The 18,635-nt window shown below is 38.2% G+C and overlaps 1 protein-coding gene across 2 annotated transcripts in view; it reads right to left on the minus strand.

The window, feature by feature from the left end:
- The window catches only part of LUZP2 (leucine zipper protein 2), a 215,419-nt gene extending 198,620 nt beyond the window's left edge, over nt 1-16,799 (minus strand). For both annotated transcript variants that reach the window (XM_067295534.1, XM_067295533.1), the window contains exon 1: nt 16,154-16,799. In XM_067295534.1, the coding sequence (XP_067151635.1) occupies nt 16,154-16,215 (62 nt within the window). In that variant the 5' untranslated portion in view covers nt 16,216-16,799. The remainder of the gene's footprint in view (nt 1-16,153) is intronic.
- Between the last annotated feature and the right edge of the window lie 1,836 nt (nt 16,800-18,635).

The raw sequence follows: 18,635 nt of genomic DNA on the forward strand, positions 1-18,635 counted from the left end.
TTCCATACGATGCACAGCCAAGCTCAGGGAACAGTGAAGTGAAGACTGTATTTTAGTGCTCAGTATATTAAACACAGAATAACAGCAGTTACAAATTAGAAAGCAGAATACTCTGAAATAAAAACTCTTCATACCATTTTGGGGAAATGGATTCCATCCCCAAATCACCTTAAATTTGTCAGGAGAAATGCTCACTCCTAGTGCTGTTCCACCATCTTCACCTCCAACAGCATCAAGGAAGAACTCTGACCACTGCACCACATTGCCAGATTTTGTGAACATCTAATCCTCTCAATTTATTTAAGCAGGTTAAGAAAAAAGAAAAAAAAAGAAGCATCACCCACAAAAGTAAGAGTAGATTCTCAGCTACTACAGTTTACCTAAACCAACAGTCTACTCTTACCTAGCACTAATTTCCTCTACTAGTGAAAGGTGATTGGAAAGACAGATGTATTAGATACCATTATATCCCACAAAAACACCTGATTTTGTCTTCTACATGTCTTCATATCTTCTCCCTACTCTGGAACAAACATGGAGATTTGTGGAAGAAGCTGGGTCGGTGAGAATGAAAGACAACAGGTAGGAGTTAGACTGGTCAGTGTCACACCAGTTGAACACAGTTTGGAGTGGTGGAAACCTGCACGAGCTGGAGGAGGGAGCACACATTCCACAACGACGAGTTTGGAGGAGCCCTATTTTATACACTGAGCTCATCTCAAAAGGGCTAGTTAGGTTTTGGAAACAAGTAGTCATCTAACTTTATTTTTCAAGTTCTACTTTAAACAGAGGCTGTTCTTATACAGGTCAGCATAAGAATGAAGTCTTACATACCGATTTGGATTAAAATGTAGAAAGCGCTAGTTAAATTGGCAAAGATACAATGCTAAAAATTAAAAGTTGTCTCCATTTGGGTAGTGGCCAGATCCTTAGCTGGAATAAAGTTGCAGATGCCAGCTGAAGATCTGAGCCAGTTTCACTCAAATACACTACTATATTTCTTCAATACCACAAGGGACTACAGTGATTCTTATGTTTCACTGTAGTCACTGACCTCAGACAGCTTCTCTTAAAATGGGGAGCATTGTTTTCTTATTTTCTCCACGGAACTTATCCAGCCATAATTTCAACATTAGAATATCTAGATTCTGTCTTCAGGGACATCCTTCAACTGTGATGTACAGTTCTTCCTGTTGACACACAATATCCACTTACTTATAGGTACACACTTTATTCTTTGGAGTTGCCCACTACATTCTAAAGATTAATTAAAGTACAGACTATGACATGCCTGTATTTTCTGCTTTTGCAGATGAGAAGGCACATTGTTGCAGCACTCATCAAGTTAGTACTGATTAACCTTACGTTCACTGTCACCAGTTTCAGTACTCACGCTATGCAGAGGACTAACAATTTCGTATGAACACAGTAGCAAATGCTAAGAAAAGGAAAAAGAGAACAGCTTTTAATGCACAAAGAAAAGACTTAAAATATCCAAATGCCAAGCAAAGAAGAGCCATAAGGATGTATCCAGGCCACTGAAGATTTGCTAACAGAGTGTTCCACAACTGCTACTATACAAAGTAAATTAAGGATGAACATTTCAGACAGTCATAGATGCCATTCAAAGAATAAAAATGAAACCCACAGATTTGAAAGGAGAAGGGCTTGTGTTTCATGGAATGAGGTGCCTCTCAGAGAAAGATACGCGGAAGCCGAGTCAGATGACTTAGTAGACCTGAGACCTCTCGTGTGTTTGCCGACAGGATGCCTACAGGGAGACGACATGGATAATTCCTATATTTTTTGTGTAAATGTAAAGTTATAAAATGATTGAACAACATCCTTCAGGCTACCACACATGTCAAAAGTAAAAGAGAGTGGGCAAAGCCTGAAAGATTACTACCAGAACACAAATGACAGTTGGTCTGGTCCGTACTGACTCTGCCTTTTCTCCTCACAGTCCCAGAATCAAGTAAACAATACATGTATGAGCTTTTCCCACAGGTTCTGCACCAAGGCTACTGTAGAAAACATGCTGGCACGCAGTAAAATAAGAAACTTGTTTAACACCAGGGAAAAAATGATCTGTGCATTGTGCATTCTCTCTTTAATGTGGTTTTACAGACTTTAAAGCAAGTACATCAATGTACATTAGATACCTATTACACAAGAAAAGGATTTTAAGAAAGGAAGACTAGGATTCACTGCATGTCAGAATTTCCTGAATCTAAAACACGAAGCAAATGTATTAATACTTCTTACACTTATTTTGTTCTATTTGAGGATATTTGAAAAAAAAGCAAGAATTAAAAAGCAAAATCTCTCACCAAAGAAGTGTTAACCCAGTGAGAGTTTCTGTTCTGAAGAAAATAGAGATAAACATCAAAAGCCCAACACAAAAAATAATTTAGAACCATATTCTCTATAAAGGAGAGGAGGATTCTCCATCCAGAATCTTTGAGTGTTTTCTTGGCTAAACTGTTCCCAAACTGATATCCTCTTTCCCCCTACGCACATGCCAGAAGGATCCCACTAGGAGTTTTATATCATTCTAAGAGTCATGGTGATTCAATAAGTTTGCAGGGTAAGCATAGGCTAACTGTGCCGCTAATTGTCTTTTAAAGATCCTTACCTCCCATTTAGAAAAAAGTAAAAAAACTTGTATCTTTTATTCTTATTTTAAAATACCAGGTTGCTCCATTCTTAACTTGCTTAATGCAAGCAAGCAAACTCTTTAGGCTGGGTTTCTTATAAGTGACATCCAAATGGAGTTCATATTAAAAAATCTTTTCACTTTAGAACAGGCTCCACACATGTCACAAAACAGACTAGCAGGGACACGGTGCAGTGACATCCAAGAAGTCAGAATTAAATTCCACTTTAACTGGATGCCACAACCCCCCCCCCAAAGAGTTATAAGTTTCTCTCCAATGAAACCAGCCAAGCCAGTTAGTATTCCCAGTGCTATGGGTCTCTTGAACAAGGCAAACTTCTATGACATTGATCCATGGAGACCACAAAGCCATCAGATTTTTTTTTTTTTAACTAATAATGCTTTTTAAATATATTAGTAGTCCAAGGTCTTCCCTCACTGGGATAGATGCACTTACAAATCTGTTGCTATTTCTTATAATGGAGAAAGTTATTGGGTTTGTTCCTTTAGTATTTTAAATCAACATTTCAAACTCAACCTAACATACACTATCACATAGGTACTGTAACTCTGCTCTAAATGGATTCTGAAAGGAAGTCCTTTACTTATTAGCACAAAAATAGTAATTCAAACCAGAAGTAGGCAAAGGACTGGTGCAGTGTGAGAGTCTATAAATGGATTCACTTAAGGCTGAAAGTTTATTTGCTCTGATATTGATTTCATTGAAGTATCACATGGGAACAGCTGTGTAATTGTCAACACAGCTGTTTTGTGAACACTGCCCCAAGCGTGGAAGTGTCTAAGAAAGCAGTAACCAAACAAAAAGATTAAGGGGGAGGCAGATCCTTTTCAAAAATTCTAAAAATTACCATAACTATTAAAGATTTGTTGCAAAGCAGCACATTCATCTGAATACATTATTCTTCACTCAGAAAAGTGAGAGTTATCTCTGGTATTAAGATACTGTAATTAGTTTCTGTATGCAACTTCACTGAGAAATTAGAGGGGGAGATAACAGTCACTGAAAAACATTAACTGAAGAAACTTTCAGAACACATCTCTGACAATAATATCCATTTAAGAATCCTTTTTTAAACAAATTAATCTTTAAAAGATTGCATTTTAATGCTCAGTATGGATAAATATATTCACACGTATTCTATTCCTGAAGAACTATTTTCCTCTACTATTCCTGTTTCAAAAGCTGGAAAACAATTCAAACTCCACAAATATCCTGCACTTGTTACACATATCCTAGGTTGTAGCAACACACACTGTTGTTCATTATATAGGTTTAACCTGGCAGAATTTCAGTGGAGTTTACCTAGAATCATACCAAAATCAAAGACTGATTTGTTTTTATACCATTCTTTTTTCTGACACCTCAAAGTTGTAGAGGAAATCTAGATCTTCTAATATGAGTATTTTAAGTGTATATGAGTTAAGTGAATATGAGTATATACCTGAGCATACCAAGACTGATCCTTGGATCCTAGTGTCAAGCTGAGAACCCCAATCAAATGAAGCTGTGGTGATACTAATAATGTCAAAAACAAGAACGACAAAAAAAGATTTTTAGGAGGATAGGATTTATCCAACATTTTTCACTTAATCAGGATTTATACTGTAAATCTTGAAGAGGTTTTTATGGAAAAGAAGTGAGGAAAAATAAAAAGAAAAGAAAGAAAAAAGACAACTTCCCACCTTTCTCCTCCACACAAATACACATTTAAAGCATAACACATAGACCACTTAATTTAGAATTATCTCAATAGAAAATGATTCTGCAAGGAACAATAATGATGGTAAAAGAATTAGTGCTGTTCTTGGTTCCAGTCACCTGCCTTGCAGAAGTAAGTACCCCAATTGCTTGATGCAAGTCTATAGATCAATATCTTCTAATCCCAGTGATTTCTGTAGCTATATATCTTAATCATTGACTGAAAGCTTCCATTACTTCATTCTTTTCCTTTAAAAAAGGACAGCTTACTGTAACATGGGTCGAAAGGCTAACATACTGAAAGGGGAACACAGTCATTCTCATATCCATTCAAAGACTGTGTTAAATCATTAGCCATTGTAAATCAGCATAAATACAAACAAATTAATCATGTTATAGAGGTCATTATTGCTACTAACATTTTTATTATAATAGTTTTATTGCAGTATGATAAAAGCAGCACAGAAAATAAAATTAATATTGATTAAATGTAGAGATAGCAATTTGCATCAACTGAGATCTGTCCAAAGGAGAATAAAGAATTAACTTAAATTGTATGAACAGCAGAAATCTTTTATCCCCACAATACTGTTGCCTTGCCATTTATACAGGTCCATATCTACAGTCAGTCACTGATCACCTTTTGAATGCCCTGCCATCTTTGCACATATTTAAAAATGAGGACTGACATTTTCATTTATGATCAAAGCAGAGAAATCTGGTCGCCTGGCTTCCTGTAACAGTGTAAGCAGAATTATTTTTTTTTAATTAACCTTTCACCTCAGTTTATTTCTTTTATTATTACTCTAAGAAAGATGCAGGATTCTGTTTATCTCACCCATTGGTCCAAAGATACTTGAAAAGCGCTTCTAATATGCCGAAGTTTGTAAACCTGGAACTAGCATGTTTAGTATGCATTTAGGGGTTATATGAAATGCAGTCAGTACGTAAAAGGAACTTGAGACCTCAAAAGATTCAGATCTTTCCCTGTAGTAGATATAGACTGGTAACTGGCATACTAACTTTGCAAAAGATTCAGGGCCAGTTGAGAGCATGAGAAAGCACCCACTGCTTCACACCCAGCAGGGGAGCGGTGGGGAACACCCTTCAGGATGTGCCAATGCCACTGGCAACAGGCAATTACAGATTGCTGAGTGAGAACAGCAAAACCACTGTAATTTCTCAAGTTATTTTCTCAATAGTGCTAGCCCCATGCCACGGTTACAGTGGCAACTAATGGCATTACCAACATAATTTCCTGTAGATTCTCTGTATTTCAATGGAATATTATATTTATGGTTTTAACACAGAGGTGTGAGACCGCTCAACTGAAAAGACTGCAAAAATAGAAGCTAGCAGAATAATTCAAGATGAATGTATTTTACCTGAAACTGTGCTTGTCTCTAATATCATAATTTCTTACATTTGAAGGAAGTGTCAGAAAATCAAAAATTAAAACCCAGTATTATCTGTAGAAATCATTTGATGTCTTTTATATGTAAAAGACACATCCAAATTTGATCGTAGATGGAAAGAATAGTATCAGTACTACAATTTATTCATTCATCACTTGATGTCCTTTTTCAACTACCTACTTCTAATAGGTTCCAAAAAAATAGTTATAAATACAGACACCACCTTTTCTAGTGCTTTCCCCCTCCATCCCCCCCCCCCCCCTTTTTCCCCCAAATATTGTGTCTCAGCCTATTTGGCTCAGAATGGCCATGGCAATTTCTCACTTCTGAATTTGCTTAGTGAAACTTCCTGACAGCTATTCCCTGCAAGTCAGGTGGTTGGGGGGACTGTTTCAGTATGGGTTTTTTTTTCCCCCTCTAGTTTTTGCAGTAATTCAAATGCTGAAAGCAGCACATCTGCTTATTACACCAGATGGGTCCTTGCAAATATTCACAAGATCAAAAATAGCTCAATAATATAGCTCAAGAAGGTACTTTAAGGGCCATTTCATTCCACAGAATTTGGAAAGATTTAGGGCAGATAACATTGTTTCATATTTTTTCTCCATGGTCTTTCCACCTTTCTCTGGTAGTGACTACTCTTGTAAACAACACATTGTTCCACGTGTTTAATCCAATTTGACAAAAATTGCATGTTCCTGTAATAACTAAATGTTACTGGAAAAGGTTTTCTATTAAGTATCATTACTGAATATGACATAATAAAGTTTAAGAATTTAAGGAAAAATACAATGATGTCCCTCTAGTAGAGGAGGAGAGTGAATGTATTGAAGATAGAATATTTAATCCTGCCTGTATTATCAGCTTCTGTACATCACCTACTTGATGCAAATGGGTTAAGCGTTTCACATTACATTTTATAAGCCAGTGCTGTGGGATTTATCTTGGACAAAAGGATCCTATGTTCCTTAAATGCTTTTACTTCTTGTATATGTTTCCTGTATTTCTTACCAACCATTTCAGAAACTATTTACATTTTCATTGTCAGTCTAGGTACCTATGAAACAGGCAACACCACATTTTATCACATTAAAATAGTTAGAATCAAGTTTATGTAAAAAATGAATAGTAAAATCTGCTTTGGAGAAATATTAATAAATTCTTCAAATGCATTCAGAAAAACTTGCATTTCTTCCTGCTTCCAGGACCTGATAACATCTCTCCTTTGAGCTGAAAGAGCTCCAGCTGAGTAGATATTAGGGAAGAAACCAGAATGTTCGAAACTGGGAGAAAGAGAAAAGTATGAGTTAAAGAAAAATATTAAATTAAATGTCTGCTTTCATAAGCTTTTCTGAGCCAAATACAGCACATCTGTGTATACTGAACAACAGATAGATGTTTTCCAAGTAAATAACATAGCAACTGCAGAGAAGTCTCTATTCACTATCTATGCACTTGAGAGGAGTATATTTTTTCACACATCATTCATGTATGAATGAAGAGATTTCAGAGAAAATAGTATTTGAGACTGATTTTTCACTGAATTAAATAGCAAAGGCTGTGCTGATTGCAAAGTTAGAGACACTTAATAAAAAATAAAGAAAGAAAGAAGTGTCAGAGTGGGCTCTAAACACCCTGCTTACTATCTGGGCACCATGGTTACAGTTTCATTTCACCAGCTCTACCATTTGCATTAAGCCAAATAACCTTATTCCTCAACTCAGAGCAAAACAAAGAAAGCTATAAGGCTGTTTTTTCCAAAAGAGTTCAGGCTGGATTTCTCACAATCAGGACATTTAGTATCCACCATAAACACAGCAGCTAAATAGAGGTCTAATTTCAAGGCATACAGCTCTCACTTACGTTCAGGTTTTCACAAGGTCAGTGCAGCCAACAGGCTGTTTGTCCCCTTTGGAAATTCAAAAAGCATCAAATCAAACACATTCGGTGCACTTAGAGAAAACTCACTGCAGATTGTAGGTACTGAGCCTTTCTGAAATGGCTGATCCCTTGGCAAACTTTGCCTCCCTTGATATACAACGGCCTGAAAAAACCAAACCCGAAATCCACCCCCGTGCCTATTTCAGAGGAGAACGTGCCAGGAATTCATGTGCGTTCTCCCCAGAGCCGATGGGCAGATCTGCACCAAAGCCAGCGGACTGACTCAGCCAGCCACTAATACGTAGTAAGAATACAATGGTTATATTGGTTATTTTGGCACCGGAAATAAGAGAAATCACCACAAACTGACCTATTTCAGCAAAGCAGCTCAAAGATGCAGGTTGTTTCTAAACCCGATTGTTTGACTTGCACCCTGGCCGAGTTCAACCCTCGCCTGAAATATTTCGTTACAAAAAACCATGCAGTGAAGCGCTAGCAAAATTGATTTCATTTCTCCATTTTTGAGAGAGACATTTTCTCTTTGCACATTGAGCACACATTTCATTATACCGCATCAGGAGGAACAAGCTACCTCAACAGCCAATCTAATGCCACGCAGAGCACATCTGTTTTTCAGAGTCTTGTCAATTCAATTTTTCACACATTTTTTTCTTTTCTCATCTACATTTCAGTAAAATCTCACTTTTTCCCCTCTTGCTTGCTGCCACAGGCTAGTCTGCAACAAACACGACAGCAAAATCATTCAAATACAATGAGGATGGGGAAAAAAAGTATCACCAAAAGACAAACCTAAGGTGTCCACAGTGTATTACTGCAGCTAACAGCACTCTAGGTCCTCTGGTTCACCAACCAACTCTGCGACACAGAGTCATGTCACCCACTTCTGTCATCACTCACATCAACAGAGTCACAGAAACACCTGAAACGCAGCAACGAGTATTGTGAATCCAACTACCGTGTTACTTAGCACATACCACTTACTGCTAAGGAAACAACCACATTTTGTTTACCACCTACAATGATAGGTAATGTCCCCCCTGCTCCCGCTTCGACCACCAAACCAAATTTTATAAAAAGCCACAATGGCTACTGAAACGATAATAAAGTGTTATAATACTGTGAGGTTACAGAGACTGTACCCCTACATAAACTTTGCCTAACTTTTAATTGAAGGTATTTGATTTTTTCTAGGTGACAAGATATTAGCATCGAAGCCAAGATAACACGCATCATTTGGTAAAAGTGTGGTGGCCTGGAAGAATTTCATATGAAGAAGGTAAAAGAATGATTTGCTGCGGCTGGATCTGCAAGCAAAGGGAAAGACACTAGTTCTGCAACTAGACAGGATTCTGCAAATACACACTCTGTTCTCTAAACCCTGTGATTTGTCTGGCAATGGGTAAATCAGTATTAACTTGGGTAAAATACACCAACTAGCAGCATAATAGCATATTCTTCCTAAGAGAGAGCAGAGACAAAACATGACAGAAATTTGACATTTCACTGCACTCCTATGCATAGAAGCTATCAGTCAATACTGACAAGTAAGGTATTGAGAAATTCCACACGTCTATTTTTTCAACTTAACAAAATAATATATATTGATTTCTCTTATGATTCATAAAAATATTTTTTTCAAGAAATTCAGGAGCAGATTTCAGAGGGAACACTAAAAAAAAGCATTATTAAGATAATGTGCCATAAAAGTAAAGATTAATAAACATGGGAGTGGTATTAGGTAAGGAGGAAGATGGGTAAGTAATAGCACAAAGGAAAGGAAGAAAAAAATTGAAGTAGCACACGTAAGAACTGTTATTTGATGCAACATCGGATTTATTTAGCATCTCAAAAAAGGCATTTGCCACTCTCATATGTTTGAAGTAGCAGATATACATCTGAAACCTTAGAACAAGATTAAGATTGAGGGATGGTATGAAATATTCTGACAAACATACTACTTGTCTTTCATACAGAGAATATTTACCGTACTGACCCTTACAAGACAGCTGGCACACCCATTGTGCAAAACTAGGCAATAAGATGACACACTATTCTTGACAAGTTGCATAAATGCAATTTATGTGACTGCAGAGTGATACGTCATAAACATTACTATCTGTGAACTGGTTTCTACTAAATATATAGAAGTGATATCAAACCCACAATCTCACAGAAAGAGGGATTACAAATTTAATTTAAGATATTCTTACAGTCAGTCCTAGTAATAAATTAATAAATGAGAAAGAAACAGGAAAGTGTCAGCATTAGATATCATCTAGAAATTCTCTGATCACAAAGAATATATCAAAAAAGCCAAAAGTAATTCCATTTTAATTCTCCTGGGCAGAAATGCATTATACCTAGCATAATGGGCAGAAGTCCAACTGCTCTACTACACTTTTAAGAACAAATTCTAGAGAGCTTCAAGATTTACTTTTGGATCAAATTGGATCAAATCTAAAAATAAGTCTTTTTCTTGAAGGTTAAAAATGTTTTTAGCAGTGTCCTTTCCTCCCCTCCTCTGCTTTTGTTTTTTCTTTCTCCTTTCAGATTCCAGAGACCAGAAACATAAGTGACAAAATATCACACAACAATCTAATTTGTAGTTATTTCTGACCAAACTGAGAAAGACTTACTGCATTTCTAATTTAGGTTGTCAGGCTTGAGGAACACTTTGCTACCTTACCTTCATTTCTGGGTTAAAGCATTTAAAGCATACCATTTCCATGGTTGTCATTCTTAACTAGAAACTAACCTCGTCATCATCAGAGGGGAAAAAAACACCAACATTTAAGACTTTTGTAAATATTGTTTTCTTCCCCCTGCTCCCCAAGTGCAAGACAAAAAGGTAAAACAAATGTGTGGTTGCTCCAATGCAAAAGGAGGACTGCAAACATGGAGAAGCAAATCTATTACATAATAAGGCTAACATTAACCATATGCTATATATATAATATATATACACACACACACACAAAGGAGTATTTTTTAATATATAATATATCTTTTATATATATATTTATGTATATATATTAAAAAAAAAACAAAATTGCAATATAGTATAGAGATTCCCAAACTGGCTTTACGCAGTCTCATTCTCATGCCTAAAACAATCCACCTACAGGAGGTTCTGGTTTACTTTTTTTTTTTTTTTTTTGAAAGATAGAGATACCCAAATCAGCTCACTTAAAACACCTTGAAAACGCTGCACTGCACCGCAGTCTGCAGATCAGACGTGGCTGAGTACTCGGAGGCGGTGCAGTTGGCAACAGCCCTTGTGCAAAGAGAAGGGGCTCAGTTTTGCCATTGCTGGTTCCATAGGGCAGCGCCTGCCCCCCGAGGCTGTGGGCCTGGTGGGGGGAGAAGGGGAATCGGGTGCCATCTCCACCTGCCTTCTTTATACCACTGGAGCTCAAAACTTCTAGCAGAAGGAAGTGACTGTACCTCAAACAGAAGTCTTTACAAACCATTACCCAAACATGCATCATTTTCCAGCTTGATAGAAATCAGAATGTTTTTACGACCCAGAAAACTCAGATGGCAAAAGTAAGCGTGAAAGCAATTCTAAGCAGGAGACATAAATGATAGAGTTAATGCCCCTGTATTTCTGGGGGAATTCAGAAAGAACAATATTAAGACAGTCTGTTATTCACCAATCCTACAGCGAAAGTCCACGTTCTTTTCCGCTAAAGGAGTAGTTGCCTACATCAAACTGCAGCTGCAGAATTCATCGTCAGGCATGGGCGAAAGGAAGGACACTGCTGTATCAGCCCGAGATCTCAGAAAGGAGAATCTCCTTTGGCTACCTGCTGGAGCATGCAGCAGTAGGGTGGCTGCAGCTGAGGATGTCAGCACACAGCAAGTCTTGTTCTTCTACCTCAAAATCTAGAAAGGGCCAGGGTTCCTCTGCATTACTAGTCATCTTAATGAGAAACAGTCATTTTCAACATCTAATTATAGCCCAAAGTGTTTCTAAAATGTGAAAGAGTTTAAGAACTAGAAACAAGAATTTTCAAACTTTTTTTTTAAACTTAGTATAATAACATCAATGACATTCACCTTTACTTTCCTCAAGTCTCAGATTTTAGAGTACTTCAAGTAACTTTATCTGAGAGGAGGGAAAAACATATTAGTGTTTTCATATCCCTTAAAAAAATAGTAACCAAAGCTAACAAATACTAGGAAGAATATAGTTGAACTTGAAAACATCCCCAAGGGAAAAAGAAATCATTTGAATCAGCTTCTCATGTTTTATAAGGTAAATGGAGTTCAGGACACTTCTATCACTTCCAAAGACAGACACACAACAGATCAAAACCTATGCCTTCACTAGGCAACATCCACCTACCAGAAACGCACACACCACTTTTATCCTGCTATGAAACACAGTGGTAGCATTTCTCCTGATGCCACTGAATTACATATCACTTTGTAACAGCAATTTAATATGCTTGCCAGTGAACTGTACTATTAGGAAAAAAAAATGCTACTGGCCATTTCACTGCCATTAAAATAATGTAAGTTCTGTCCTTTACAGCCCTGTTATTTGTACATCCATTTAATGAGTTGATGCAGTAGTAATAATATTATTGTTATTAAACTGCATCTTGTTGGGTTTATGGGCCTGTTCTCAACTATAAAAATATTTTTTCAATCAAATTGTTCAAAGTATTAAGGCTCTGTCAGATTGTGTGTGTGGACAGGAAAGAGTCCATTATCATAGAAAAAGAAAAGCTTCACTTCATATCAAGCTTCTTATAAGGAGTCAGGATTTAGACAAAAAAATTCATTGGCAATCCGAAATTTAAGTATTTGGTCCTTCAACAGTAATGTTCAAGTAATATTTTGAAAGAGGTGCTTTTAGTTAAACATAGACAAGTCTTATTAGACAAGGTGATTTGGGTTGCAGAGCTCAGTTACTGACCCTAATGAATAACGTCATGCAGGTGCACCCCTCTATAAATATGTATCTTCCAGTCAGCATGCTTAGGAGCCCAAGGTCACACATGCAGTCAGCTGCAGAATCAGGCCCTGTGCTTATATGTTATATGCACTTACAGAGCACTCAGTACAATGGAACTCACTTCTGAAAAAGCTCTTTGGTGTAATAGAAGAAGAGGGGGGGAAAAAAAGAGTTTCAGGACAACACATACACAACCATTGTATCTATCAGATCTGCCAGAAATGAGAAGTCCAAGGGAATATAAAAACGGACATGGAAACACACACAAACTTCAGGATAGTTTGTACCAAGCTCATTTTGCCTGCAAAGATTTGCTCACCTTAATCCTTTTTTTTTTTTTAAATGAGACTGGTTTTAGAGCAGTAAATTTTACTCTTTCCATTGAAACACACATTTAACTAACTGAATGAGGAATTCAGTTTTGTTTTGGTTTTTTTTACCTCTTTGGTACTACAACCAGTTGGAATTATGATTTAGAGCGACCACTGGTGCTCAAAGAAGCACCAAAAACAAGTTTAAATCATATAGAAAAGATGGTTCATTTCAAAAATAATGGTTTTGTGCAATTTCATGAGCATTTGGTTCATGCATATGGGTTTAGACCATGCTGAGATGTTAGCTACAAACAGCACTGAAAATAAGAAGTTCATAACGAATATTGAATCTTAAGAGTGATAGCTGTTTGTTTTTCCCCCTTTTAACAATGCTGTAAAATAAGGAGAAAAATCAACATACTGTGTGAACACTGTTCAACTCATCAGTTCATATTTGTATACAATTAGGCTTGAAGACCACTTGCTGAGATCTTCTGAGACTATAATCACAGAGTGAGGCAAAGAAGAGGACATCACTACACAACAAGGAAGGAGAAAAAGTAGCCATCCACCTTAGTCATCACTCATTGATTTCAGCACTGACAAATGTATTAAATGGAGATAACTTCACCTCTGTAACAACTCAACAAGAATGTACTTTGAAAGGAAAAACAACCCCCCCACACACACTAATGATAGAAAACTTACCGCCCCTTGAGGTGGCTGCTGCTTTGCCTTAGCTAAACAATTTCACACAGCAGGATAATAGACCCCACCTTTTGCCAGCACAACTGCTCCTGCAAACATGCAGGTATTTTGGATTTCGGCTGATGCATTAACCATATGTTTATAGGAAATACTATCTGCCACAGACAGAACTGCCTTCTGCTGAAGGCGATTAAAGCATAATCCCTTTCCGGTAGATGGCATATTGATAGCACTGTATCATTTTTTTAAACTTCCATCATGTGCTGTTGAAAAATGATTCAGATAGCCAGTTAAAATCAGGCGACTTTTGAAAACAACTGCTGAAGAGAATAGTCCATCATACCAGGACTTTTATATATCACCAGCTCTATAGTTTCAATTTTCTTTTTACCAGGATGACCAATCTGATATCAAAAGCAAAACTTCCTTTTACAACACATGCTGTACTTGGGTGGAATTTTAACTGAAACTTCAACTGAAATTTCTCTCTCAAATTGATCGTTTTCATCTTGCAATTACCTAAGAGTGTAAATCATCATGCACCACAAAAAAAATTATACCCTTATGAGAATATACACACTCCTTAGAGTCATACTGTTCATAATTAGTATTCGCATGCCACCTTCAACTTATTCATACTCTGTCCAATTTTTTTTGGAAGTGGGGGGAAGAGTGAAATCTTTTGAAATCATTAAGAGTGAGCTACAGTTCATATTTTTATATATATGGAATATTTTCCTCAGTAAGATGACAGACACCTGCTTTTGAGTTTTACGCCAGATCTCTTGTCCCAGTTTAGTCCCCTGAAAATTAAAGCAGTATGTCAAAAAACAATGAAATATGAAAACTTCAGTAATTTTCCACATTTATTTTCACCACATTTTCATCTGTAGAAGTCCATGCAAGATGCAAACTTGCAACTGCAAAGGCTGGCTTGGCATTTCCTCCCCTCTTGTATAATTTAGCAAAGAATATACCACTTTTAAATGAATGTAAAATTATTAGACTGAATTGACAGGAAGCGTCACACTTCACTGCTAGCGAATGTTTCTTTAGACTACTTATTAAATCAAAAAGGATAATTATTGAATCACAATATGTTACAATTTTCCTGAGTTTTCTATTTCAAAGAGCATTGGAGTGATTCATAGTGACTGGCACTACAGAGTCTCTAAATCAAAAATTTTACAAAGAAACAAACCCCAAGGAAAACAACAACCCAGAGGAGTGAAATAATTGAAGCACTCTGACACTCCTGACTTCTCCCTGCAGTCTGACCTTTTCCCGCTCACCGATATTTACAGTCATCATTTGCCCACGTTTGAGAATGTGGAGAGAGAGGTGCTCCTGCTATGCCTTACTTTTTTTAAAAACTCAGTGAACAATTCAGGCTTAAAACATGAAGTGCCTCTGCAAAAAAAAGGTCTTCAGTGGGGATTCTACAGCAGGGGACCAAGAATAATGAATGGACAAGTTTCCCTGAAAAATGCATATATCATCTGATAACAAGCTTTAGGAACTTCGGAGTTTATAGGGTACCTACTACTAGCACAGAAATGAAATATCATGGTTAAAATTGGGTTGGATTTGCTGATTAGCGACTGGAAGCTAAAAAGCCTGAACTGACAACAGTGTCATTAGAACATATCTTCACCCTAACATTCCTGCCCTGTACCCAGAATTAACTTTCCATCTGTGAACAACAAGAAAACGCGATAAGAGTGTTTCAGCTTTATCTCTGCTGAACACACTATGTCTACAGCATAGAGAATATACGACCTCTGAGGAAAAGTGTGCAGTACACATTATCTTATCAGAACACTGTATAGTCAGACCAGGTTTTCTTTTTAAGCTGCAATAGATTTTGTTCATATTTTCCCGGTGATTTATCATATATGCACAGACAGCAATGCTTCTGGATTGCAGTAACTTTTAAACATGTTTTCTGGCATTCAAATACCACTGCAACCTCTCACCTGTATTTCACAGTAGAAAAGGGAAGCCCTAGATCTATATTCAGTTATGAAAGTCTAAACTGAAATGAGGTTGTTCAAGTGTTTGTTTTTTGCGCTCTGTAAGGGAAAATGTTAGTATGTTTTCAGCTTCAGCTCTTCAGCTTTTTTCCAGTGGAACAGAATCTATCTGCTATTGCTGCTGTATATACAAAGCTTAGACTTGTAAACTGTCTTGTTTCATCACATGAGCTCTAGGTCAACATATTGACATACAGAGGAGCAGCCCTTTTAAATCAGAAGGAAAGCCTAGAAGGACCAAGCAAAAGACTGTCTCTCAGTCGGGGGACGGGGGGTGGGAGGGGAGATCAGGATCAGCTCTGGAAAAGATACCTGCTCTCTGAACTTACTACCACAGTAGAAGCTGAAATCAGTATTATTCCTCTTGAGAACACTGGATCTAAAAGAAGAATAAACAGCAGACAAAGCACAACAACTCTAAGCAAAACAGCTCTGTACTCACCTAGAGCCAAGGACCAGCGGAGGGAAAAGAGGCAGCAAGTAATAAGCGGAGATGAATTTCATCCTGCTGCTCGTGCGTTGCGTTTCTGCCGCTCACTGCCCTCTTCACACCGTCTCTCCCCGGCCCCGTCTCTCCCCCCCAGCGGCTTCCGATTGCCCGAGCCGAGCCCGGGAAGCCGCCTGCTCCGGCGCGGGGGTCCGCGGCTCTGCGAAAGCAGGCAGACCAACAGACGGCTAATGAAGGGAGCTTAGAGGGGGATTTGAGCTTCGGGAGTGATGTCACCAGGCAGCGGAGCTGCGGCTGCGAGCCCGCCGCCCCATCGCTGCGACTGTTCCGCGCAGCGACTCTGCTGCTGCTGCTGCTGCTGCCCTGACGGTCGGTCAGCAGCCGCCGCTCCGGCGGCACCCGCGGGGCGGAGGGCGCCGCCGCCGCCGCTCGGCTCCCGGCTCGCAGCGGACACGCCGGACGCGCTCCTCCTCGAAGGAGAAATGAAGCTGCCAAAGTAGCCGATGCCCGTATTCTGCGATTAGAGTCACGCTGTTTGGTTGAAGGGAAGCTGTACTACAAGATGCCTTGCCAGGATCCTTGCCAAGAGGCAGGATCTTCGTATTTTTGTTTCAAGTGCACGTCAAGTTGCAAATCAGCCTGACACATGAGATCTGGGAAAGCAGGAATTCACAAGTTACTGTTTCAATTAGATATTCATACTACCCAGTACCACAGCAAGTTGAAGATAAAGCAGAAATAACTTCCAAAATGGTATTTTGAAACATTGATGTCATCTCTGAAAACTTCACCACCAGAAGCAATTCATAAGACCTTCAGGGCAAGTTAGACCTTCCCCTCCCCCCCCCCTCGATTTCCAGGTTTATATTTTATCTGATCTTAATCTTGATTTAACTAAAACAGTGGTGTTAGAGATACTTTCAGGATCTAAGCATTCCCAACTCAGTCACAAGTGAAGTTCATCTGATGGTGAATGAAGTTTTTTTTTTTTTCCCTAAACTTCAGACAGAAATTAAAAACAGAAATGACTTGATATGCAAGAAATATACACAAGTGCAGGTAAGATAATATATTCTTTCTAACCTGTGAAAGAACTGCATTTAAACAAGAGGTGTCTTTCTATGTAATACAAAAAAACCTTTGTCTATGAATGCATTAGGCATGATCATTACAAGAGGGGGTTTTAGCTGCCTGTATGCTTAACTGTTCATGTGAAAGGAACCCAGAAGTTACATTGCACACCCCATGCATAAAAGAGAAGTTTTGATAGTTTAGCCAGTGTATCATTGCATTCATCTGTTTCCTGGGGAGCAATACTGGATTCCATCAATGCAAACAGTGAATTCACTCTATGCAATGAACAGAAACCTTTTTGAATATAGCACTAACCCTTAATAAGGCATTCAGATGGCATACAAATAGCAATAATAAATTAAATTATACTTGGTTCAATAATAAAATGAGAGGGAAGGAGAAAAAAGGAGCAAAAAAGAAAGGCAATATGCATAGCCAAAAACAAATAAAATAATGCATTTCTGAGTCCTCCTCCTTCTGTCCCTACTATAGCTTTTTTCCCAGTGCACCTGGAAGAAAACTCCATTCAACTACATTAATTTAAATCAGTATTTATTGTTATTTTGATGCTACATATCAGCATGAAAGAAACAGTCATGTTACCATGGATACTTATGGTAGAATAGTAAAAAGGTCATAAAAAGTGCAGTCAGCTTGTCATTTTCTTATCCATAAAAATACAGCCTTTCCAGGCTATATATTGGCCATGTATCAGTAGCTAATACTTCTTCCATCTTTCCTTTATATGCACACATGTAGATAAAATAAAAATAAAGTGAAGTAGGCACTGGTGCAAAGGAGCAAATTATGCCTGATTTGCTAAGTGAGTTTAAGAAAACTCAGAGTTCTAGAACTTGAGGAATTGTTTTCAAATTTTGTTACTGTTCTGCTGCTTTTTTGGGGGTGGGGAGGGGATTCTACTGTTAAGTCCTGGTTTCTTCTCAAGGCTTTCACCACACTTGCATAGGAGAGCACAGCTCCTCAGGTGGCTTAGCGGGTCTGGCGCAGGTAGTCTGCAACCAGAAGAGCAATATATCACAACCACATTACCATTCCTTGCATAATTTCTCCATTTTGATCAGAACTGACTGAACTTAGCAACCTTTCATGCCTCCCAACACTGCTACTTCAGTCATGCTCTGATTTGAGCACCCTATGAAGACTGTTGCACCTCAGCTGCAGCGTATGGGCTCCACAGGGACTCAGTGCAAAGGGTTCGTAGCAAGCCCTCCCCTCCCAGGTGGGGATATGGAACTAGGGGGGTCTCAATCCACTTGGACAAGGCCTGTGCACAGCCAGGGCATTAGGACACCACAGCAGTGGCTAGTCCAGGATTGCAGCAAGTGCAACCCTAAATGTTAAGATATGCACAGATAAAATTGTGTTACAGTAGAGAGAAGCA

The sequence above is a fragment of the Apteryx mantelli genome, chromosome 4 (genome assembly GCF_036417845.1).
Source record: "Apteryx mantelli isolate bAptMan1 chromosome 4, bAptMan1.hap1, whole genome shotgun sequence".
NCBI lineage: Eukaryota > Metazoa > Chordata > Aves > Apterygiformes > Apterygidae > Apteryx > Apteryx mantelli.